This window comes from Physeter macrocephalus, chromosome 4, assembly GCF_002837175.3.
Source record: "Physeter macrocephalus isolate SW-GA chromosome 4, ASM283717v5, whole genome shotgun sequence".
Classification (NCBI taxonomy): domain Eukaryota; kingdom Metazoa; phylum Chordata; class Mammalia; order Artiodactyla; family Physeteridae; genus Physeter; species Physeter macrocephalus.
In genome coordinates this window covers 143,539,578-143,566,861 of record NC_041217.1, presented here as the reverse complement: position 1 = coordinate 143,566,861, position 27,284 = coordinate 143,539,578, and the positions used below count along the sequence as shown (strand labels likewise).

Sequence of the window (27,284 nt, the reverse complement as noted above, 5' to 3'; positions counted from 1 at the left end):
TCTCATACCTTTGCAGTACTCTTTCTTTTGCTCAGACACCCATTTACCCAGCTTGCTAAGCTCACACATTTCAACTTCTTCCAGACTCAACTCAAATGTCACCTTTTCAGGGAAGTTTCCCCTAACAGCCTGTGTGGAATCAGTCCCCCTCCTCTTTGTTTCCCTAGCATCCTGTGCATACCACTTATCCAGGTGTATTATAAATAGATTCCTGCTAGACTGTAAATCACTGGTACTATGATTTAATGCCTACAATATCTAGTAAAAGTCCTTGCCTTCATTATCTTTTTACTAAACACAGGGAAGAAGTTAGGTAGGGAGAACAGAAAAGAAAGGGAGAGAGGAAGGCAAGAACTAACACAAGCCACTTTTGAAAGTTTGCCAACCTGATCTAGAAAAACCCCTTCACATGGTCCTTTTTAAAGAGAAAACTAGGAGCAAGCAGAGTAAGAACAACTCAGGTTCCAGGCACATTTCTCAGCAAATGCTCAGCCCCAGAAATAGTCTTGGAAACTGCGGTGGATGATGTGGTCAGTGGGAGTCAGTCATCTATAAAATTCCTCTAATCAGAACAAACATCTGGATGCCTTGATCAAATTCAGAAAAGGACATGTCAGGGCTTGGGTCCTGGCCTTTGGGCCTGCTTGAGCTGTAATGGGGATACAAGTGTGCTGAGCAGGACAGAGCGAGCAACCCACTCTGCTGTGGAGAGTGACTCGGTACTGCCTGGGGCTGGCACTCACAGGACTAGGCCAGAGCTGACGAGGTGAGGGCTGGGCTGGGGAGGGGCTGAGAGGTTCTGGAAAACCAGCCAGGCCTGGTCATGGTAAAGGGCAAAGTCTAAGCTTAAGAGGAACGGGTAGAGAGAGGCCATGCCAGTCATTGCACTGGGTGACTCATTCCACCTTCTCTCACTTAATTCTCATAACTACCCCCAAACTAGTCATGGCTGTCTTTCAGAAACACTGAAATTGAGGTGTAGGGACATTAAGCAACTTGTCTGGAGCCAGATAGATACCAGGTAGAGCCTGTATTCACCTCTGGATCTCTTTCAGTCACAGCGTGAAGCTACCCACGTGGCTGCTCAGCTTAGGAGTCTGGCTCTGGCCTGAGGGAAGACTTAAGTTTCAGATGTGCTTTTGTTCACCTTGCTATGTGTCTCTGGGAAAAGAATGCCCCCTCTCTGAGCCTCATTTTTATCTTTTGTTCATTAAGAGTTAGGACCAGGTGATCTTTACGGTCTCTTCAGACTCTAAAATTCTATGATAGCTGTAAGAATTTTAAAGGTGCTACTTTCTTCTCTCTTTCCCCTATACTCTCTCCCACCATCCTTTACACACACCCACATGCCCTCTCAAAGTGGTGTATAAAGAATCTTTTTATATTATCCAGTTTGGAAAAAGAAGTTTGACAAAGGGTAGAGACTTGAGAGACTTTATCACTGTGGATTCACTCAAAACTACATACCTCCCCCAATACTTGCTATCTGATCTTTGTTTTTGTCAGGAAAAACTACCCTCCACCTTGCAAAAGAGAGCTGCCTTTATCTTCTACAATTCACTCTTTCTAAACTCTACCTTGGGGTTTCAGTTACACTAAATAACCCTATTCAGCATGTAATTGGAGAAAATATAATAGAAATATTGAAATAAAAATAATATTCTCCCTAATATATTCATTTTAATTGTTCCTTTCCTTCTCACCAGAGTGAGTGGGAGGTAATCCCTTCTATTTCAGTTACATCTTCTTTAAATGACTGGGATTTTATAATGTGCTGTTTTGTGAGCAGAGATTTTTCCTTTTTTTTAAAACTCGCTTATGTTAAACCACATCTGGGTTCAAGTTAAATCATTTTATTGTTTCTGATATATTTGATCATAAGCCAAAGAATAATAAGTATTCTGCTTATAATCCAAGTATCCTTATTAAGTTCTTATATCAAATAAAGCTTTCTGGATTTGGTTGAAAATACAGACCTGACAACAAAAGCAAACTTTCATGGAAAGGCATTAAGTTCTAGAGACAATGTAGGGTTTTTATGAAAAAAGAGGAAATTGAAACAATAATTCTTATAGGTACAATATTTTGGGGGGTCACATAGCTTTAATTCTCCCAACTACATTGTAAGATGGATATTATTAGCTCTATTTTATACCTGAGGAAACAGAGGCTTGAGAGGTTACATAAATTGCTTAATAATCCAGCAAAGTAAGTGGTGGAACCTGGGTTTTAGAAGTTGGTTCCAGAGATATGGATCAAGAAGAAAAGGAGCATTGCTGGGGAAGCAGTCTGTCTTCTTTGAAATCCTCCCTGATAATTAATCTCAATAACCACTTTAAGAGACTGCTGGCAAACTGAGCTCTGAACGAACCCCATTCCAGGGGCACTACTACTTTGCCTAGTAGTTATTAGAAAGAACAGGAGATACTGTCCCTTCCAAAACTTGGAAACCCTGAGACCAACTATAGATCTGCCTGGTTAGTGGCTGCCATTCTATGGAGCTGGCTGTAGCCTACTGCCAAGCAAGATCTGCCTCAAACAGGCCACAAAGAATTTTTTTCTGGGAGGGGGTGGAAAATGCAGTACCTAAATGGTATTACCAGCCCTGACTGTGATGCAAAACAGGCAAATGTGTGCAGATACACACACACACACACACACACACACGCACACACAGACACCATACACATTACTCACCCCCACCCGCCCCCGCAAAACCACACATACTGCATACACCACACACACATAAACCCACACATACCGCGTACAACATACACACACGCAACATGGGAGAACAAAATATAGAAATCAAAAAAGATACTTGACTTTATACACTGCTGGTGGGAATGTGAAATGGTGTAGCCACTTTGGAAAACAGTCTGTAGTTGCTCAAAAGGTTACATAGAGTTACCATACAATAAAGCAATTCCACTGCTAGTTATATACCCAACAGCCAAAAAGTGGAAATAACCCAAACGTTCAGTTCATCAGCTAATTAATGACTAAAATATGGCATATCCATATAATGGAATATTATTAAGCTATAAAAAAATTAAATACTGACACGTACTACAATGTAGATGAATCTTGAAAACATTATGATAAATGAAAGAAGCCAATCACAAATACCACATATTATATGATTACATTTATATGAAATGTTCAGAATAGGTAATCCTATAGAAATGGAATGTAAATAGATTAGTGGTTTCCTCGGGCTGGGGATTGGGGAAAGCAGAGTGGCTACTAATGGGTACGGGTTTTTATTTTTACTTTATTTAACAATTACGAAAATGTTCTAAAATTGATCATAGTAATGGTTGTATAACTCTAAATATACTAAAAACCACTGAATTTTTAAATAAGTGAAATTTAAATAAGTGAACCATATGATATGTGAATTATAACTTAATAAAGCTGTTATTAAAATAAGAGAGACACATATGATCAAACCCAGACCTAGCTGGCACAAGAATATATATCCTAAATTTAAAGACCTGCCCAACAGTGATAACATGAGCAATCCTGGACTCATGAAGAATATGATCTGCATAAAATGACTACAGGAAGTCAGAGGGCACAATTATAATAATTTTTGTTTTGTTAATTACAAATAAATTTTAAGTTATGAAAGCAATGATAATCATTTTTAAGCATTTGAAACATAACAGGAAAGCACCTCCAAAAAAGAAAGAAAATACCCAGATAAACCATTAGGAATATTTTTGTTTATGTCATTTATATGTATACATATTAGCTTTGTTTTAAACATTCTTTTACAGCATGATTTTTAATGACTTCGTACTACGATATATCAACTATGTTTAACCAATCTCTGCTAATGAATATTTAGATAATTTATAATTTTTCCCAATTACAATACTGCCATGAACATCCTAAGAACAAATCTTTGGGCATATCGCTATTTCTTTTGTTATCATGAATTTGAATCCTCAGATTCAGTTGAGCAGCAGTTAAGTGTCAGCTCATATTTTGACTTCATTAATCACAGGGAAAAAAAATGGTCCTTATAAATCTCTGGTCTCTGTTCCTGGTCCAATCACTTAATTACCCTTAAAGGTAAACACATGGCCCCAGATAAACCCAATCTGATCTGATTGTTATGTTTATCAGTTAACTTAAACTGAAAGGAAACTCAAGGTGTTGATTCACAACCAAAAAGATTAGTAGAGGCCCAAAGAAATAAGCGAGGCCATGAATATCATTAACAGCAACTAAGGCTCAGAGGGCCAAGGAAATTACCCAGATCACACATATAATACCCGGTAGAACTAGGACTTAAATTGAGGCTGTATGATTCCTAAGCTACTGCTTTTCCCACTAGACCTCATTGCTTCACATGCTGGATGCTGTCCTCAAGGAATTTGTCATTTTGGGTGGAAGGTTAAGATATGTGTACAAATAACTGTAATTCAGGTAGAGGAAGGTAAGTGCCACAAAAGTGATGCAAACACAAATATTTTCTTGGTAGAATCAGGAAACTCTTTACTTGTGTGATATGAGCTGTTAAGAAGAAATACATGTAATCATTTAATAAGTATTTGAGTACCTAAATGTGGGAGTGGAGCCAACTCCACCAGCTATTGAGGGCAATCCTTGCTTTCCACTTCTTCCTGCACACACAGCTAGACATCATCTCACAACTTTCTTTATAGTTAGTTATGGCCGTTAAACTACATTTTAGCCTATGGAATTTGACTGAAAGTACTATGAGCCACTTTCGGGACTGCTAATGAAAAGCTCCCACATGGGATCTTCCTACCTCTTTTCCTATCTAGCTGGCTGGAATGGAGATGATGCCCAGGTAACCCTGGAAGCTATGCATTGAAGATAACACTCACCCTGGGTCCCTGAATGACTATATAGTTAAGAGATACCCTGTCCATTTATTCATGATGAAAAAAATTTATATTATAAATTATAAAAAAATTATATTCGCTTGATCCATTAGACATTTCAATCTAATACAATAGTTAGCATACCCTAATATATATAGACACTGTGACATGACAAATAAATTTGTCATGCCCTTAAGAAGTTTATAGGGGAAGGAAGTTAAATCCATAGGAATATAGAATACAGTATATGATAGGAGGAAGCTGTGTGAATACATGAGTGCTTGATCTCATCTAAGTGATTCCAGTGATGATGCTTTCCCCAAAGAAATGACATCTAAGTTGCAGCCTGATGCATATACGGAAGTTAACCAGGAAGAGGAGGAGAAGGAAGAGGAAAAGGAAGAGTATTCCAGGCATAGGAAGAGGATTTGCAAGTCTGAGGTATAAAAAAGAACACTTGGGTAGGATTTCTATAGGTAGAGAAAGGGGTGATGGATCTAGAAACAGAAAGCTGAGTTTTCAGTTCTGATAAAGAGTATAGGGTCCATCTTATATTTAATATTATTTAAAGCATCATATCTTACAGAGTGTTTTTACATCCTAAGGTTAATGTTTATAATTATAATAACCATTGGGCAGCAAGTAGTATTTTATCTATTTTATTGATAAGAGAAATAAAGCTCAATGATATGAAGTAACATAGTACAATAATAACTGCCACTATTTCTGGACACGTTACTGTACATCAGGTGCTTCCAGTAAGGTGATTCACATGTGTTCTATTAAATCTTCAAAACCATCCTGAAAAGTAGGGTATTATTATATACCTTTTCATAAGAAAACAAGGACTCAAGTCAGTGTCAGCTGGAAACTGAAACTGAAGCTAAACTGTGCTGACTACATTCCATTTGCCCCTCTGTAACACTCTTCATCCTTCTTTACCCTTTTCTCTGCCTGAGATGGCTGACCTCTATGGATTACATCAACTGCATTCTGTGATTCTGGCTTCTGTTTAGGTCCTCCAATAGGGACATCCAGCAAGTAATCAGAGTCAGGAAGGAGGCAGAGATTTATTTCTCTGGATCCCTTTCCATAAAGTCATCTAAGGTTGGCTATTTTTCTTGATAGAAGGTCACTACTACCTTCAAAGCAGCCCATTCTATACAACTCTTTCTTTCTAGATTACAATAACCTCTCCCTCCTGTAACAATTCTGATGGTTCTAGCCCCAGGTTCTTGCACTATCCTTGTGGTTCTACACCACCTATCCTTAATACAACAGGCCTTTATAAATAAACCTCCCTCAAATTATCATAACTTGGGTGTGCTGTCTGTTTCCTTTTGAAGACCTAAATGAGACACAGTCCTGTGAATATACAAGAATCTACATTTCCATTCATTTCTTAAGCTTCTCACAACACTCAGGAGGTGCTGGTGTCACCTTAATGGCCTGATTCAATTTTCATGATATAAATATGTGATGATTTCAAACTAAAACTACCGATGGTTTTAAAAGCAGCTCACAAAATTGCTGAAAACTTAATAATCAGCTTCTGCAAGCTGATAGGAGCAGCTCTAGCACAACACTGCCACAGGTGACTGGTAGGGTTACATGTCCACCTGTCTCATTTCTTAATAAGAATCTGACTCTTGGTCATGGCCTGTATTTCCAAACGCCTCTTACTCTCTCACTCCCATTGTCTTTACTGATATAAATAATACCCTGGGAGGTCAGAAGGATAGGGTACATTATATCCATTTTACTAAGATGAGGAAACTTAGTCTCGGGAAAGTGATTGACTCAACCCAAGTGTAAGTAAATTTTTAACATCATTTAACAAACTCTTATTTTATTTTTAATAAATATTACTTTGATTTTTCAAGAATACAAAATTGTAGAATATCTAAAAATATAAAAAACTCTAAAGAAATAAAAATCTACCATAATCCTACCATCTATAGACACCAGCTAAAAGTATTATATATATGTGTATTTAATGTATTGTATATATACATACATAGGTTTCATACTATTATAACAATTATATATAGTATTATACCCTACTTTTTTACTTTATATAAGGTCAGCATTTTCCCATGTTATTACTAATGCTTGGAAACTATTTTTTAATGCCTACACAATACTGCATCAAGTTGACACATTATAATTTACTTAATAATGTTCCTGGTTTTGGACACTTAGGTTAGTTTGAGTTTCTGTCTTTATCAATTACCGTATAATGAATACCGTTTTAGACAAAGATTTTTCCATAATATGGATCTTTTTTGATTGTTTAAATCTCAGAACAGTATTGCCAGGACTAGGACTCAGATGTTTAGATTCCTATTCTTGATTTCTTTCTACTACATATTTCAATTCTTAAAATATTAAACTACATGGACATTTTAACGTAATGCCATTGTAAGTTTTCATGGAAATGTTCAGGTTTTCTTAGTGATCCCTAACCTACAGTGGAAGGGAGCACTTTGAAACCTAACCTAAATGCAAACATAACTCTTGGTACTATTATTTAATAGGAAAATGTTCAAGGGTAACTGGTAATAACATTAATAGTAGTGATGAAATTGATTAGAGTATTAGTGGACTATGCCAATATTATTTTGTGGTCTTTGGTTTTATCTTCCTAATATTAACACAGGGTCTTTCTTCTGTTCTGTCTTTAGAGTTACCTCCCTGAGACTTCATTTCTGCCTCTCCCTCAGGAGTTGGATGACAAGTTTGTCTTGTTTTTCCCAGGAAATCCTCAATTTAAAACTAAAGTTTAAATTCCTGCATCCCAGGAAACCCCATACTTCTAGGCAAACCAGTTTGGTTGGTCACCTTACCAGTCAGGAGTAGGTAATGGAAACAGCATGGCTAAGGGTCACACAGATCTGGGGCTGAGGCTTTGCTCTCTGCCCCTGAGTAGTTATGGCACCCTTTTCTGAGCCTGGGTTTCCTCAACCTGGAGGTGATAACCTCTGACTTTCCTGCCTCCTGGAGCTATCGTGACGATACCATGATGCAAAATCATTTTGTAACAATAAATTGTTGTGCAGACTGTTTCTTATTGTGCCCAAAGAATTAGATGTACTGGGTTTAAATCTAATTCTTACAGAGTAGTTGGAGTCTTTAGACAAATACTTCTCTGGCTCTTAGTTTCTTCGTGTGCAAAATGTGGGCTTTTGGCTAGGTAATCACTAAGACTCCTTCCTTCTGGGATGTTGGTATCACGTATCATAAACACTGAGTCTCCTCACTCAAGTTCTGACCTGTCTGCTGTGAGAGAGATCATTCAAGCAGGATATTAAGCACACTGTCTGTATTATTTGAAGTAAATAAATGGTAAATATTATTGGTTTTGCCCAAAGGCAAGATCTGAGATTTGATTTCAGTTTCAACTGCTTGATGGCAAAGCCAGTGCTTTTTTTCGTATACCAAGCTATTACATGTCAGCCCCTTTTCTTGGAGAAAAAGCAAAGGGAGGCAGTGGGGCAGGTTGAGGAAAATTATGGATCTGCTCGTCAGTCCCACGTGGATGCCAGGCTCTGTACTGCACTTACTTGCTGTATGATCTTGAGTAAGTTACATATCCTCCTCATGACAGACACAACAGAGCCAGGTTCAACTTCAGATCTCTCCACTTCAAACCATAACTAAGCTCTTAACCACTACTATATTAGAATAGGGAAAATGATTAAGATTTAAATTATTGACTCGGTATTCATATCCCAGCTCTGCCACTTACTAGCTTTCCTAAACTATTAGAGCAAGTTACTTAATCAGTCTGAGGCTCAGTATCCTCATTCGTAAGATTGGGAAAGTGATAGACCCTTTCCAAAGTTCTGAGAGGATCATAGAACCGAGCACAATGTCTGAAAGCTGTTTATGACAGAATGATGTGCAATAATCTTGAATTCCATACAAAGAGCCTAAAATCCTAGTAATTTAGGCCATAGTTTGAGTTTAAGGGGATCTTGGAAGTCACCACCTTCTGGTTCATTAATCAGCAAATTCTCTTCGGCTCTCACTCATTTCCTCATTTGTCTCATGGTCCCATGAGTGGGATTGTAGCATGGATTCTTTCCTTCCCTCTTCCCTTCTGTGCTTCTTTCCATTTGAGTTTTGAGGTTAAAACAATACCAATAACTATAATACTTTGCCAGCATGCCCTATAATTTAATTGGGAACACTGATACTGATAGGTCCACCCTCCCTCCCGGAGCATGAATCCCCTCCACTTCTCCCTGACAGGGAACCATCCTCCTTCAGCTGAAGCAGCTCTAGAACTCACCACATGCTGACAGCCTCCATTGTTGGATAGTTCCAGTTGGTAGGATGCACTATATAAAACTAAATGGTTAGACGATGGTAGAAGTTGTCACCAAGCTCCAAGTTTTCAAGCTTCATTTGAAGGCAATGTGGCAGCAGTGAGGAAAGTGATAGGCCTATAATTCAGTCCTATGTGGGCTCCAGGCTCTGTTGGCATTTACTTGCTGTATGATTTGGAGCAAGTCATCTGTCTTCTTCTGGTTTCTACTTCCCATCTGAAAGACTGTAAATAATAATCTCTCTTTTATATAGAGGGGAGAGGGATATCAGTGTATATTTTTTTTAAAACAAAATTCAACGCAATCACTGATAAGGGAAGAAGACAAAACCACATCTTCTCTGGTGGAAATAAGAGAGACTGTCCTGCATCCTGGCTGGGTTCTACCCTTGCCTGGGCAAGAACTCTCCAGTCAGCACAATGTGAAGATCATCCAGAGTGGACAACCTTGCTGGGTCCTGTGTGAGGAAATGGTGGCACAGAGAGGTTGTATGACTTATTTATGATTCATTCCATGAGCTTGTGGAAGACCCAGAGATGGAATATATTTTAAAGTCTATTTTGTCTGATATGAGTATTGCTACTCCAGCTTTCTTTTGATTTCCATTTGCATGTAATACCTATTTCCATCCCCTTACTTTCAGTCTGTATGTGTCCCTAGATATGAAGTGGGCATCTTGTAGACAGCACATACATGGCTGTTGTTTTTATATGCATTCAGCCAGTCTATGTCTTTTGGTTGGAGCATTTAATCCACTTACATTTAAGGTAATTACCAATATGTATGTTCTTATTGCCACTTTGTTAATTATTTTGGGTTTGTTTTAGTAGGTCTTTTTTCTTCCCTTCCTCTTTTGTTCTCTTCTCTTGTGATTTGATGACTACCTTTTTAAAAAAAAATATTTATTTATTTGGCTGTGCTGGGTCTTAGTTGTGGCATGAAGGATCTTCCTTGTGGAATGAGGGACCTTTAGTTGCGGCATGCGTACTCTTAGTTGTGGCATGTGGGATCTAGTTCCCTGACCAGGGATTGAACCCAGGCCCCCTGTATTGGGAGCATGGAGTCTTAGCCAGTGGACCACCAGGGAAGTCCCTTGATGACTATCTTTAAGTTGTGTTTGGATTCCTTTTTCTTTGTGTGTATATCTCTTGTAGATTTTTGGTTTGTGGTCACCACAAGGTTTTGATATAGCAGTTTCGTCTATGTCTTTTGGTTGGAGCATTTAATCCACTTACATTTAAGGTAATTACCAATATGTATGTTCTTATTGCCACTTTGTTAATTATTTTGGGTTTGTTTTAGTAGGTCTTTTTTCTTCCCTTCCTCTTTTGTTCTCTTCTCTTGTGATTTGATGACTACCTTTTTAAAAAAAAATATTTATTTATTTGGCTGTGCTGGGTCTTAGTTGTGGCATGAAGGATCTTCCTTGTGGAATGAGGGACCTTTAGTTGCGGCATGCGTACTCTTAGTTGTGGCATGTGGGATCTAGTTCCCTGACCAGGGATTGAACCCAGGCCCCCTGTATTGGGAGCATGGAGTCTTAGCCAGTGGACCACCAGGGAAGTCCCTTGATGACTATCTTTAAGTTGTGTTTGGATTCCTTTTTCTTTGTGTGTATATCTCTTGTAGATTTTTGGTTTGTGGTCACCACAAGGTTTTGATATAGCAGTTTCTATATATACAAGATTGTTTTAAGTTGCTGGTCTCTTAATTTCAAATGCATTTCCAATATCCTGCATTTGTACTCTCCTCTTCTCACGATTGCTGATTTTGATATCATGTTTTTTTGTGGATGATTTCCTACCTTTACTGTATGTTTGCCTTTACCGCTGAGCTTTCCCATTCAAATTTTCATATTTCTAGTCATGGCCTTTCCTTTTCCACCGAGAGAAGTTCCTTTAACATTGTTGTAAAGCTGGTTTGGTAGTGCTGAATTTTCTTAGCTTTTGTTTGTCTGTAAAGCCTTTGATTTCTCTGTCAAACCTCAATGAGAGCCTTGCTGGGTAGAGTATTCTTGGTTGTAGGTTTTCCCCTTTCATCACTGTAAATATTTTGTGTCACTCCCTTCTGGCCTGCAGAGTTTCTGCTGAAAAATCAGCTGATGACATTATGGGGGATTCCCTTGTATGTTATTTGTTGCTTTTCCCTTGTTACTTTTACTATTTCTGTCTTTAACTTTCGTCAGTTTGATTAATATGTGTCTCAGCATGTTCCTCCTTGGGTTTATCCTGTATGGGACTCTGCGCTTCCTGGACTTGGGTGACTGTTTCCTTTCCCATGTTAGGGAACTTTTCAGCTATTATCTCTTCAAATATTTTCTCAGGCCATTTCTCTCTCTCTTCTCCATCTGGGACCCCTCTAATGTGAATGTTGGTGCATTTAATGTTGTCCCAGAGGTCTCTTAAATTGTCCTCATTTCTTTTCATTCTTTTTTCTTTATTCTGTTCTGTGGCAGTGATTGCCACCATTTTGTTTTCCAGCTCATTTATCTATTCTTCTGCCTCATTTATTCTGTTATTGATTCCTTCTACTTATTTTTCATTTCAGTTATTATATTGTCCAACTGTTTATTTGTTCTTTAAATCCTCTAGCTCTTTGTTAAATATTTCTTGTTCTTCTTGGTCTGTGCCTCCATTCTTTTTCTGAGATCTTGAATCATCTTTACTATCATTACTCTGAATTCTTTTTCAGGTAGATTGCCTACCTCCACTTTACTTTGTTCTTCTGGGGTTTTATCTTGTTCCTTCATCTGGAACATGTTCCTCTGCTGTTTCATTTTGTCTAACTTTCTGTGTTTGTAGTACCACAGGCTACAAGATTGTAGACCCTCTTACTTCTGGTGTCTGCCCCCTGGTGGGTGAGGCTGGTCCAAGAGAATTGTGCAGCCTTCCTGGTGGGAGGGACTGATGCCTGCTCACTGGTGGGTGGAGTTGGTGTTGTCCCTCTGGTGGACAGGACTGTGTCAAGGGGTGTGTTTAGAGGTGGCTAGGGTCTCAGGAAGACTTTAAGCAGCCTGTCTGCTGATGGGTGTGGCTGTGTTCCTGCCTTGTTGGTTATTTGGCCTGTGGCATCCCAGCACTGGAGCCTAAGGTCTGTTGGGTGGGGCCAAGACTTGGCATCAAAATGGCGGCCTCCAGGACAGCTCACACCAGTGAATACTCCCCAGTACCTTTGGCACCAGTGTCGTCCCCGCAGTGAGACACAGCCAACCCCTGCCTCCCCAGGAGACTCTCCAAGACCAGCAAGCAGGTCTGGCCCAGGCTCCTATGAAGTCATTGCTTTCTCCCCTCGGTCCAGGTGTGCATGAGACCTTGTGTGCATCCTCCAAGAATGGTGTTTCTGCTTCCCCCAGTCCTATGGAGTTCCTGCAATCAAGCCCTGCTGGACTTCAAAGCCAAATGCTTTAGGGGCTCCTCCTCCTGATGCCAGACTCAAGACTGAGGAGCCAGGCATGTGACTCAAAACTCTCACCCTGGGATTTCCAGTGGCGGTCAAGTGGTTAAGACTCCATGCTTCCAATGCAGGGGACACAGGTTCAATCCCTGGTTGGGGAACTAAGATCCCACATGCCATGCAGCGTGGACAAAAAAAAAAATTTTCATTAAAAAAAATTTAAAAAACAAAAAAACAACTCTCACTCCTGTAGGAGAACATTTGTGACATAATTATTTTCCAGTTTGTGGGTCACCCACCTGGTGGGTGTGGGATTGTATTTCAAATGTGCCCCTCCTACCATCTTGCTGTGGCTTCTTCTTTGTCTTTGGAAGTAGAATATCTTTTATGGTAGGTTCCAGTTCTTTTCTGTCAATGGTTGTTCAGCAGTTAGTTGTGATTTTGGTATATTTGTGAGAGGAGGTGAACTCAGGTCCTTCTACTCTGCCATCTTGTCCTCACCTCCTCCCCAGAGGTGGAATATAGACTCAAGTCCATGTTATTCTCACCCCACTACCCTATTTCTACTTCCACATTTCCTTGGGTTACATTATCTATTCTAGACTAAATTTTTTAGAGTTTTTCCTTTTGTTACATCTCTGGCTTCAAAAGACCCCTCCCCATTTTTTCTCCCACCCCTCTTTCAATCCCTTGGAAACCTTAGATCCTTCTGTACTTTTTGACATTCTTCAAACTATTCTTATGCTTTGGGAGCTTTTTTTGTGTGGGGGGAATAGAGTTAAGTAATATGGATTTAACTTTTTGTTTTGCGGTAATTATAGATTCTAATGCATTTGTGAAACTAGTGCAGAGAGATCTTGTATACCTTTCACTTAGTTTCCCTCAAATGCTGCATCTTTCATAATTATAGTACAGCATCAAATCAGGAAATTTACATTGCTACAATGTGTGTGTATAGAGTTCTATACCATTTTATCACATGTAATCATCAACACAATCAAGATACACAATTATGTTACCACAACAAAGATCTCCCAGATGCTACCCCTTTATGTTACACCCACCCCACCTCCTTCATCATTCTATTATAATATGAATACATAACATCATAATCTACTTGTGTTGACACTTACCAGTTTGAGTGAAAAGTGTAGAAACACTTCCTCCTTTTAAGTCCTTTTACCTCTCCACATATAATATAATTGTGTTCAGTATTTCCTCCACATACATTGAAAACATTGGACAATGTTATAATTTTTGCTTTGACATCAAACATAATTTAGAGAACACAGAGAAAAAGGAAATTTTGTTGTATCTACCCATATTTTCACTCTTTCTGTTTCTTCCTTTTGGATATTCCAAGAATCCTTCTTTATTATTTCTTTTCTGTTTCAAGAACTTCTTTTACCCATTCTTTTAGAGTAGGTCTACTGGTGACAAATATTCTTAGTTTTTCTTTCATCTAGAATGTCTTGATTTCCCCTTCATTCTTGAAAGACATTTTTGCTAGATATAGAATTCAGGGTTGACAATTCTTTTCTCTCAGCATTTGAGAAACATTATGTCGCTTCCCTCTGGCATATTTCCTCTTATTATTCAAAACTTTCAAGATTCTTTCTTTGTGCTTAGTTTTCAGAAGTTTAATTATGATGTTTCTTGGCATAGATTTCCCTCAGTTTTTCCTGTTTGGGGTTCACTCAGTCTCTTGAATCTGTAGGTTTATGTATTTTTTTCAAATCTGAGAAGATTTCCTCCATTTAAAACACTTTTTCAGTCCCACTCTCTTCTCTTCTTTTGAGTCTAATGACATGAATATTAGATCTATTGTCACATAGGTCTCTGAGGCTCCATTCATTTTTCTTGGTCTATTTTTTTTCTGTACTGTTCAGAATGGGTACCTTATATTGTTTCATCCTCACATTCATTTATTCTTTCTCTGTTCCCCTGCACTCTGCTATTGATCTCATCCACAAGTGGGTGGTGGAAATCCAGATTCCTCATGTGGTTTGACATCATAGGTGAGAGGGTTTCATTACTGACCAGCTGGAATAAAAGTCCCAGTTCTGTACTTTTCTCTGATATGAACTGGTTGGGGGTTTGGAGCAAAAATGGAAGCCTAGGCTCCCCACTCAACCTTTGTTGTTAAGGGAGAAGGTAGGCCTACATGTTTTTTCCACAGTGTTTGGCTAGAATAGGCAATTATTGTCTCAAAGTTTTCTGTCTTACTAGGCTGCCCTTTCCTATCCTTTGTTTAGCCAGAACAGGCTTTTGGGAAGGCGTGGTTTTTCTCTGTGCTCATGGGCATTTCCAGGTTGCTGGTTTCTTGAGCAACCATTCTGGCATTTATGAGGCAACAATAAAACCCAGGGTTCTCACCACTATATCATTTGTCAGGTCCTGAGAAACCTTGCCATTCTTCCCTCATCTCTTCACCTTTCAGAGTCGTCTATGTTTTTCCCATAAGTAATGTGTATGGTTTTTAGCTGTACTTAGTGAAAGAAATAGGGAGAAATGCATCTATTCCATCGTGTCCCAGAACCAGATGTCTGTAATGTCTTGCCTTTTCTTTTGAATGGATATGTATTTATTTTTGGAAACTTGATTTTATGGCATTGCACTAATGCTAACAGACTTAAAATATAAAACTTAAATGAGAACAAAACAACTACAATAACCATTTTACATCTCCTAAATTAGCCATTTTTTTTCAATGTCAATTCTTAATGCTGCCCAGATTGCAGTAAAACTGATAGAGTGAAAGACCAAGAGTAACATTTTAATATGATATAACATATTCTGAGAGCACACATATCAGGAGCTTATAATCATTAACTCTGCAATCTCTCTCTTAGAAACTGATTCTAAAAAATAATTTAATAAACGTAAATCTATACAATAGTATCTACTTTAGAAAAACAATATATAGGCAGTCTAAATGACCAGCAATAGGAATATGACACAGTAATTTGTGATACTGAAAATGGTAAAACATTCTCCAACTATGGTATAATGAACATTAGGATCAAACATGAGAAACTGCTTTGATATAATGTTAAATGAAAAGGACAGAATACAAATAGTATATATATTTGATTGTTTCCATGGAAATAAACTAAAAAGGAAAATATAACATTAAAAGTAATTGTTAGGTTTCGTGCAGGGATAATGGATCAATTCATTTATTTAACAAACATTTTTTGAGTACCTACTATGTGTCAGGCACAGTTCTAGATGCTAGGGATACAGAAGTGAATTTTTTAAAGTTTTTTTTTTTTAATATTTATTTATTTATTTGGCTGTGCAGAGTCTTAGTTGTGTCATGCCAGATCTTTAGTTGCCGAGTGTGGGATCTTTAGTTGCGGCATGCAGCCTCTTAGTTTCAGCATATGGGATCCAGTTCCCTGACCAGGGATCGAATCCAGGCCCCCTGCATTGGGAGCGTGGAATCTTAACCACTGGACCACCAGGGAAGGCCCAGAAGTGAATTTTTAAAATGACAAAAATTGCTATTCTCATGGTGTTTACTTTCTAATAGAGGGAGAGATCACTAATAAAATAAATAATGCATTATAGTTTGTTAGATGGAAATAAGTGATACATAGAAAAATAAAGCAGGGAAAGAGGATAGGTATATGGGGCGTGGGCAAGGGAATGTAATTTAATTTTAAGTATATGACTTATTTGTTTTACAAATTATTAATTCATGAATCTATAATTTTTCAAAAATATTATTTTGTAACAATAGAGTAAAGCACCATTATTTCAGGAAAAAAAAATTAATTTCAAAATTTTAGACATTTTTTGACAAGAATAAGGCTAAAGATTATCATTATGTTAAGGATAGAGAATATAGATCTATTGCTTATTTGTACATAACTCTATCACTGCACTTAATTCAAAAGAATATTTTAACCGTTTGTTTACTTGCTGTCTATCTCATGGGCTTGTATCTCTTTCCTCCATTTTTGTAGCCAAACTTTTTAAAGAACTGTCCATAATTATGGTCTCCATTTCTTCACACTTTCTCTGTCCCCCAACTCACACAGTCTGGCTTGAACTCTCACCACATCACTAAAAGTACACTCACCAAAGCCTCTAACAACCTCCATGTCACTACAGACATTGAGCATTTAAAACCTTAATTATCTTTGACCCCTCAGTAGCAGTTGGCAGTGTTAGCCACTCCTTCTTTTTGTCTCCTTGGTTTCATGACACCACAGTTTCTTGGTCTTTTTCCTACTCTCTGGCCTGTCCCTCTCATCTTCTTTTGTGTTTCTCATCCTCTTCCTGACCTTTAAATGGGGATTTCTCAGAGCCTTGTTCTAATCGTCTCTTTTCACTACATATGACCTCCCTGGGGGATCACATCTGTTCCCACTGTTCTGGTTATCATCTACAGGTTTATGACTTCTAAATCTGCACCTCCATATTCATGTCTTGAGTTGCTTATCAATATACCCTATTGCCTACTTGACATCTCTGCTTAAATATCTCCCAGGCACTTCTAGCTAAATGATTCCAAGGCTAAGCTCATCATATCCCCTATCCAACCAAATCTGCCAAAATTGTCTCTTGTCCCATGGCCCCTATCTTCAGTAAATGGCACCACCATCCCTTCTGTTGCCTATTCCAGAAAACTTGGGAGTCATGCAGGACCCCCCCACCCCCACTTTATTTTACCCGCCACAGCTTGTCAATCACAGACAAGTTTATTCAACCTCTGTTAACCCTCAAATCCATCCACTTGTTTTCATCACTACTGTTACCACTCTAATCCATCATTGGCTTAATGTATTGCAAAAAATCTCTAAACAACTGTCTTCCTCTCCAAGATATTCTCTATTCAGAAACAAGACTAATCTTTCTAAAATGCCAGTCATGTCCTGCTCTTGATTAATCCCTTCAATTTCTTTACATTGCCCTCAGAATCAAGTCCAACTCTTTATCTCAGTTTACAAGGCTCACCTCAGTTTCACTCACACCTAACTCTCCAGACTTTCTCCTTAGAATTTCATGCTCCGATCACATTGGTCTTTCTTTGTTCATCAAAGATGTAATGTTCTGTTTCAACTCTTGGCCGTCAAACACATTCTGTCACTTCACACATACCTCCACCCACTATGATGTAACTTTTATTCATCTTGCAGCTCTCAGCATAAATAACATTCCTAAGGAAGGTCTCTTATCCTTGAAGCAGTCTAAGTCTTAAATGCTATATAGCATGCTGAATAGTTCCCATGAATGCTGAATTACCCCCTGTTTTAACAGTTATCACATTTATCAAAAGTTACATATTTAATGTCTAGCCCTGTAGACTATGAGCTTTATGAGAACAGTAATCATATTTCTCTTGTTTTTTTCCAATACCTTACATAATTCCTGATCCATTGTAACTACTTAGCATTTATTGACAAACTTAAGGAAGGAAGAAAAGAATAAAGGAAGGAAGGGAGGGAAGGAAGGAGAAAGGGAAGGAAAGAAGGAATAACACTCATTCAGTCAGTCTTGGGTGAGACAAAGGAAAAGAAATTTATTGAGTTAATAAGATCCCTGAGACTTTAAAAAGTATTTACACATCCATTTCACATTTATTTATCATAACAACTCTGTAAGAAAGTATTATTATGCACTTTTTACAGTGAGGAAATTGAGGCTCATAAAAGAGGTATCATGGTTCATCAAGTTATATCTTGCATTTGGAATCCCATTTCCTTAATTTTGTTCTTGTCCAATTTCCTCAAGATCTAGCTGAAATACCACCTGCCCCAGAAGCTTCTCCCTTTCTCCCCAAGTCCTAATAGTATTATTTTCTTCATTTCTAATCCACAGCACATTGTATATACCTCCCTAGTGGTCTTTAGTACAATGCTCCTTACATTGTGCCTATTTACGTTTCTGTTTCATTTAAACCCCTAAAAAATAAAAATTTTAAAGATATAATCCAGGTCATATTCATATTTATCACCCCAGTACCTAGGACAAAGTTAGATGCTCAATAACAATGTGTTACATGAAAGCTACATCTTAGATTTAGTCCAATCTCCTCAATCTACTACAATGGACAAATCAATCAGAGAAGTTATTTCAGATCTACCAAAGGCCACACAGCTCCATGCTACACCCTGTTTCTTTGTGCCCCCTTCTTTACCCTTTCCATGCATGGAATATGGGAGGAACAGTAAAGGTGGAGTCCTGAGGTCTCTAGCTAATGCCACCACTTACTAGCTGTGTAAATATCCTAGGTTTAATTTCTGCATAGGTGAGGATACAGATATCGGCTGTTTTGTAATGCTGGTTTCCAACAGTGTCTAGCACATAGAAATTTCAGCCTTTGACAACATTAAAAAATATTAATCAGTTATGGTTGAAAAAACTTCATGCTACAGAGTCCCAACAACCAACAATCCTTGTAAGTCTAATATGTAAACAGAATTAGAATGAACTAAAATAGGCAGAAAACTTCTGAATCTTTCAGTTTCTCCACTTTGCTGCTAGGTATGCTGATTTTATCTCCTCAAGGCAGAACAGCCTTGAGTGGCCATATATTTATTTGCATAATGGCTTTTTAGTTGCTTTTTTGCTTATTTGCTTTCTACAACTAATTGATTTCCAGACCCATGCTAAGTCCTGAAGGCATCTTTGCTTGGAATCAGTTACAGCCCTCTATGACAGGTGAAGACGAATGTTTATTTCACCTTGAAAATGTGAAGAAAGTTTATTTTCCCAATTTGGTATATATTTCATCCAGGAAATTTAGGGCTTTTAATGTTTGTCATGAGGTAAGAATATTTCCAAGGCCTATTTGTAATATTAAAGTAGGTAAAGCCCCTAGACAAGAAAAGTATCCACTACTTCTCCTTTTATTATGGTGGTTGCCCTGGTATTGGGGAATTAGAATTAGGAAGACACTAGAGAAGACATGAGATCTGTATGGCATTTGTCAGCCTTGAGTCGGGACACTGTTTAGAATCCTAAATTGTGGAACTCCATAGGACCAGTAAAATCTAATAATCTGAGAGTTAAACAGTCACATCACTTCTTATGTTACCCTGGGTACATTTACGATGATGATTACTGGAAGATAGGTTCTCATACTGGGAATCAACAAAGGAATGGAAGAAAGTCCTAGGCAGAAAGCACCAAAGGGACAGAAAGGATCTTCAGAACAAACCAGTAGAAAGAAGGGTAACAATTATGGCCTGCAGAGATCAGTTAATAAAATTATAAAATGAAAGTTCTCTTTGGGAACAGATCGTTTCTGTCACATTCATCCTGTATATGCCCAATATCTATAGTGCATAGCACATTAAGGTTCTCAATAAAGTCCTATCAAGTAAATAAATATCCAAATGTCTGAGGAAAGGGGAGTGTGAAGGAAGGTAAAAAGTTTTCCATCCAAAGTCTGGGGATGGTAAAGCAAAACACAGGGGAGATTAGACATATCAACAACTTGATTTACTCTGGTACCTTGTGCCGTATTGGCTTCAACTACAAGAAACTTGGTTCTGAAACTTTAAACTCTTTTTAGACAATTAGAGAAGTCCAGTGACTGGATAACAGAGGCTGCTGAGAGTCTGCCAACATTGGATAAGAATGCTAACTTAATTCTAAGGCATTATAATATAAATACAAGGTCTCATTAATATTTCAAAAGCTTGTCAAGAGCCCTGACAGAGAGGACCCAAATGGTAGTCCATAAGAAACAAAACAAAACAAAATGAAATAATTAAGGAAAAAGGATTTTCAAAAGCACACAAAAAGAGAAGACTCCAGAACTGAACACTTGAGGAAACCAAATGGTGATTATTGCTGTTATGTAAGATCCCAACACAGAGCCTGGTAAAAGAAGTACAATGTTATTTTAAGGCCCTTGTGAGCAGATCAACAGTGATATCCTTCGTTGACAAGGTTTGAAGCACCTATCTACACATATGCCTATTAACAGAAAGAAGTGCTCTGTTATTATCCACTCAGGCCGAATTCAGAGACTCAAAGCAAAGGCCTATCCCTTGTTCAGATCCCAATGTCAAAAGGAAACTGAGGAACAGCAGTACAGTTAACTTGATTTAGTAAAGTAAAAAACAGGCCCAGGAAGATATTTTTATCTTTTAATAAAGAGTTTTGACTATCATCATCAAATGCCTACACTTTTACAAACCTGAGCTTCTCAGCCCAGCATTTATAGAAAATTGCCTAGTATCTTTTCTACATAAAAGCACAATTCAATATTTATGAATTGCTAGCTTTCTATAAATATAGGTACTTGGAGATGATCTTCTCACTAGTCATTAATATTTGAACAGGTATCAAAGCTAGAACAATATTAACAATTCCTGGAATTTGTATAGTATTCTACATAATGCTATCAATAATAGATGACATTTATTGAGCACTAAGCAAGTGCCAGGCACTTTACATGTAAATTCTCATCATGAATTCAGTTCAATTCAAAAGCATTCACTTAACATCTACTGTGTGACAGATGAATAACACTTGGTTTCTGTCTTTAAAGACTCTCATTTTGGTGCAATCAATATTGAATGAATACATGAATGAATGAAGAAATTAATTGGTTTGAATGTCAGTGTGGGATAATAACAATAACACAGGCTCCTCCCCTTACTATCTATGGTCATGAGAAAGTACTTAACCTATCCTAGCCTCAAGTTCTTCATCTGCAATATAGGGATATTTAAAATCTCCCTTGCAAAAATTTTGTGAGACTAGTAACAGCAAATATTAAACATCTGTCAAAGAGTGGGCTCTCTCAGTAAGTGACAGCAGTTATTATTAACATCATTATCATCATTACTATTATTAAGTAATCCTATACTACTGTCTTCATCCACACTATAGCAATGGGACAAATAGAACTTTAACATCCAAAAAACCCACACATCTATACAAAACACCACAACAAACAAGCAAACCAAGGGATATCTTCTAAACTGTAGCTCCTGATGTCCACCTAGGTTACTGTACAATATGTATGCCCAGGTTAGAAAAGAAAGGAATGGGATCAACTTTAATTATGCCTCCAAATATATCATGATAAAAGGCAAACAGGACAGGGAGTTTATCAAATAACAGACTGTACCTTCCTGCATAATAGAATGCTAGTGACTCCAAACATGGGACCATGTTTTCTATTCCAACATTCTCAAAGAGCGGTACCTAGAGCCCAGATAATGGCCATCCAGAAACTCATCTAACGCTTCTTAGTGCCAGTGAGACTAAGCCCTAGCCATACAGCAGATAAACTTGAGCTCTGGGTCAAATTCCCCAGTCAGAAGGAGGTCCCATTCTGTGGGTCACTTACCATTTTGGTCTGCTGGTAGATTTCACCATAGGGGCCATACCATCTCTATAAAGACTTTTAGTTTTGCTGAAGTTAACAATGTTGAAAATGACTCTCTGAAAAAGAAAGAGGGAAAAGTTTATCAGAAGACTATGCTATTCAAGTTGCCATTTCCTGATAATTAGGACTGGAAGTAATAAGCAGGGTTATAGGAAACCATATGGACTAACTACCAACATAGTGAGGATAAATGGTGTTCACAGAAATTCAATGTGTTTCTGCTAGCTTAACATAGTAGTTAAGAACACAGACTCTAGAACCTGGAAGCCTGAGTTTTAATCCCACTCTACCACTCTCAATGCGTGACTTTGCCAACCTACTAAATCTTTCTGTGCCTCAGTTTCCTCATCTGAAAAATTGGGATAATAATGGTACCTAGAATTACTGATGAGAATTAAATAATTTAATAAATGTACGGTGTTTGGAACCATGCTTGGTGCATAGTGAAAGCTATATAAGTTTTAGTTATCATTATTAATTGTACCCTCTCTCTAGGCTCACCTAGAATTTCCGTGGAAATGAATAATATTATCATTATAGTAACAGTAGTGCATTTGAAGTTCAACAAAACTAAAGATAACTACTTAGTGCAAAATTGAAACTAAAAAAATTGTAACTGCTCAGCACCCCTTTGATTAGAACTAAAGGATATATGTCTGCTCCCCCTTTGTTGTCTTCTGCTAGGGGCCAGGAGTACTGAGCTCAACCCTAATCTCAGTATCAATTTATAGGAGCACAGACACTTGGATGAGCTCCTTCCCTCTCTGGTTCTCACCTTTAAAATGGGGGAGTGGAATGTTTTAGATGACTAAAACCCTTCCAGAAGGGTAGTATAGTTAAAAGAGATCAGGTCTTTGTTTTAATAAACAGCTTTGTCACAAGTGGGGAGGAGAGATTGGGAAAGAAAAGAGAACTGGAGTTAAAAGACATTAAATGACCACTGAAATAGTCCAAAGGAGAGAGGATGATGTTCAGGGCAAGGGCAGCCTGAATAGTCAGAGAAAATGAAAAGCTTGCAAGAGGTTAACCATAGGCTGGCTTTTCTATCCAGAGGCAGTGGAAGACAGAAGCATCAAAATTCATGTATTATTTCATTGAACAAATGTTTATTGTGTGAGGTATTAATGTCAAGTGCCAGAAATTTTATACACTTAAAATTTGTTAAATATTCTTTTATAATTATAATAAAAATATTAACATTTCCATTTTACAGACGTGGAAACTGAGGTTCAGAGATATTAACTAACTTGTCTTGAGCCATGCAATTAAAAGATGGAGAACTGATATTTGAACCCAAGGGATAAAAAAGTTAAGATATCCAAGATCTCTACCCTTGAGTTACTCACTAAGGTTCAAATTCTATAACTCTAACCAAGTCTGTTTTCCAAAATAAGGGCAAAAATAAATATAGTGGTAATTTTTCAAGCCTTTAAAATTTCATTTTCCTTTAAAGACAGAAAATCAAAACCATTTCCTCTGGCCTCATATTTGGGACTACCATAAAAAGCTTTGTTCTATGAAATAAATTCTTAGGAATAACTCATGTTTTCCTTTCTCCCCAGAGACCTAGCCATTGACCCCATCTCCAGGCATTTCAGTTTCAGAACTCCTTTCAGTCATTAAATTAAGTCATCAAGAATGTCCAAGATTATTCCATTATTAATAACCTGGACCTGCCTGTTGTCAGTTCAATTATTTCTGCCAGGGTCATGGCTACTGTCTGTTTTAAGAAAATCAATATCAAGGGGGCAAATGACCTTTGAACCTCACAGGGCTTAATCCCCCTTTTTTCTTCTGAGATTCCAGGTATAAGATCCATCTCCAGTGAACCCGGAAGCCATGGTGCACTTTCAGGATCTAGACTAATGCTAAATGCAGGGGGAAATCTGACGCAGAAATAATGTGTATATGTGAAGTTAGAATAAAGAAGTTAAAAAGTGGAATATTTATTGATCATTCATATCCTAATACATGCCAGGAATTTTCTCAGGGGTTTAAAATATGCTATATTATTTAGCTTCTCTATCCATAAACAAAAGTTGTTTATTTTAGCCCAATTTTAGACATGAGGAAATTGAATCTAATAAAGGCTAACTGACTTACCCCCAACCCCCAGATCCCTGAACTATTAACTGGTAGAGCTAGGACTTAAATCTTAAGTGTCTGGACAATAAGTATGCCTTTTTTTTTTTCCTTTGGTTGCACGTCTTGCAGGATCTTAGTTCTTAGTTTCCCAACCAGGGATTGAACCCAGACCCTGGCAGTGAAGGTAGTGAAAGTGCAGAGTCCTAACCACTGGACTGCCAGAGAATTCCTGAACACAGTCTTTTATTATTCTCCACCTGTGCATTTTTAAAAATGTTTTCTAGCTTACATAGTAAGGCAGCATGTGGTTGTGAGAATCAAATGTATTTGGAAGTAAGCAGTGCAGGAAATCTTGGCTTTCCATATTTTCTAGTTATTTGTCAGTTGTTTACTCAAAATACATCAGACGAAACTGTATCCATGAGGTAATGGTAACAGCAATAACTATAAAAATAACAACTTCTGAGACTTTCTATACACCAAATTTTAAGTTAAGCACTCATAGTTTCAGTGTTTTGTGTATTAGAATCACCTGGATAGATTTGACGTACTAGAGATGCCTGGACCTCACCCCAAGCTGATATCTGATGCATTATCTCACTTGTTTGGAGGATAATGAACTTTTTGAGACAGAGACTATTTATTACCTCTTATTTATGGATGAGACAAGTGGTATTGAGGTTAAGTAAATTAAAATTATATAATAGTTAGTAGTAGAGCTAGAATTTGAACCAAGTCCACTGACTCAAGAGAATAAGATCATGGACTTTCCACATAGATATACTTGAGACTGAAACCCAGTTCCCCATTGGTTCTGTGAGCTTAGGCAAGATGATTACTCTTTTTTGATATTGATTTAAAAATCAATCTGGAATTCAGATGATAATACCATCCTAACAAAGTTGTTATAAAAATCTGTGAGATTACGTAAGTAATCACCTGTCACATTGCATCTAGATAAGAATATGTATTTACTATTTATTGAGATTTTCCCCCTTATCTTCAATGAAGCTGGATCTTTTAGTTCTTTACAGCTTCCTTCCTTCCTTCCTTCCTGCCTTCCTTCCATTATTTCTTTTTCTCTCTTCTCTCTATTAAAAATTTTAATCCAGGCTTCTTGTTTCAGTAATATGATGCTCTATATTGAAACTTTGCACATGGTGACCTGCAGCACAATCTCTCAAGGTAGCCATGTGTGAGTCCTGGAGCTCTGCCCATCCTTAGTAAGGGGGTCGTGGTGCTATGGAGGAGTACAAGAGCTCCATTCCAGGTGTAGGCCAAGGAGTGGTCCAGTGCTGCTGAGGGTGTAATGAGAAGCCTGCATGAAGTCCCAGACAGCGACCTTGATTCTCTGTCTTCCCATATATCCAATATTTTTGTCCAGTCAGGAGTAAATTTTCTACTTAATGGTGTCCAAGCTAGTCCCAAGGACTATTCTAAATAGGCATGCACATTCTGCAAATTAGAGGGTCATCATTATTCTAAAATGTTTCATTATCTTAAATTATTGTAGTATTGAAAGTTTGGTTAGATTTTAACATCACTTGTTTTTCACAAGAAATTTCAACAGTTCAATTATGAATGAAAAAAAGGAGAACTGTTAGATACTTTAATATAATTTCATATGGTTTAAATATTTGAACAGTTTAAATATTTTATCATTTTGTTGTGTGAACAGTTTCTCATTAGTGGCTGACTATTAAGACTTTGAATAGTCATCATTGAAAAGTCTTGATCAGGAATTTCATATATCCATTTCAGAAATCAAACCTCATATAAAAATGGAATGTTCATGGACAAAAACTCAAGTGTTTCAATTAAAAATTTGAAGATTAAAAAAATTTTAGCATTTGATATCCTCTGTATATATTTTTGGTTTCATTTAAAAATTATGTGTTAATTTTTTTTCACCACGCTTCATATGGTCATCCTCCAAACATTCCCCAGGTACTCCAAAATTCTGCATAGATATCATCTTCCCTAAGTGTACACATATTATTTTCTCTATGTGCCTGGGTGTGAAAAAGGTTGGAGAATACTGCTCTGGATAACCTTTCACAAACTCCTAGAAATTACAAGACATTTAAGAACATTATTTACATGAAGAACTCCTAATAAATAAAAAGAAATCCATAGATGCCAGAAAAATAAAGGTGCAGAAGGCAGGTTACTGGTCTTGGTATCTAAGAAATTAGATTTCTAACATCTATGCAAGGATAGCAAATGAGGCCTTGAATCTGTATGAGGCAGGATATATGACATGAGATGCCTTCACAAATTTAGGACCCTCAAAATGATATAGTATTAGTGGAACTGTGGTATAGAAAGAAATCATTCACTAGCAATGGGGGATAATAAAGATGCATGCCTATCTATTCATAGATTTGGGAAAGAAAAAGTAATTTTAAAACATAGGCCAGAACATTTTGAGGTTTGAGTTGGAATTCACATTTCTGGCTTGGTCTTAAGAACCCAGGTAAAGCATTTACAATAAATTTAGTTACAGGAAGATAACCCTGGGGCACCTGGTCAAAACAAGAAAAAAAAATCACTTTAAATGCACACATTTTCAGTCCGGGCACACAGAATTTCCATAATAAAATCCTAAAGAGGTCAAACTTTCATATAAATTTATAAAACATACAAGAAAACAATACACACTAAAAGTGAGAATCAGCAGAGAAATAGATAACTGAATTAGACCACAAAGAACTTCAGGTCATAAAATTATCTGGTGAACTATAAAGAAAGCATTTTTTTAAATGACTAAAAAGTTAAAAGAATGTTTCAAACACATGAGAACAGAACAAAGCACAATAAAAATTTTAAAACACCAGAAATAGTCTTGAAAAAATTAAAGACAGCCTTTAGAAATTACAAAAATGTAATTAAACTAAAAAATTTAGCAGACAGGTTAAGATGCAGAATGGATGAAATTTCCAAAATTCAACAGAGAGACTTATAAAGAGAGAAAATACAAAAAGGGACAGAGGGGAAATAAATAAAAATATACATCTGATAAGAGTTCTAGAAAGAGAGACAAGAGAAACTGGGAGAGGCAAAATCTACACAGAAAAGGCTGAATATATTCCAGAATTGATGAAAGACATGAATATTCAGATTTAGGAATCACAAGTCCATCCAAAGCAGGATTTTTAAAAAATCTAGATATAGGGGGCTTCCCTTGTGGCTCAGTGGTTGCGCGTCCGCCTGCCGATGCAGGGGAACCGGGTTCGCGCCCCGGTCTGGGAGGGTCCC

The 27,284-nt window shown here is 37.4% G+C and overlaps 1 protein-coding gene across 1 annotated transcript in view; it reads right to left on the bottom strand.

The window, feature by feature from the left end:
• AGBL4 (AGBL carboxypeptidase 4) overlaps positions 1-27,284 on the bottom strand; it is an 807,237-nt gene that overhangs the window by 734,434 nt on the left and 45,519 nt on the right. The window contains exon 3 of the mRNA XM_028488196.1: positions 21,903-21,997. Coding sequence (XP_028343997.1) covers positions 21,903-21,997 — 95 coding nt within the window. The remainder of the gene's footprint in view (positions 1-21,902; positions 21,998-27,284) is intronic.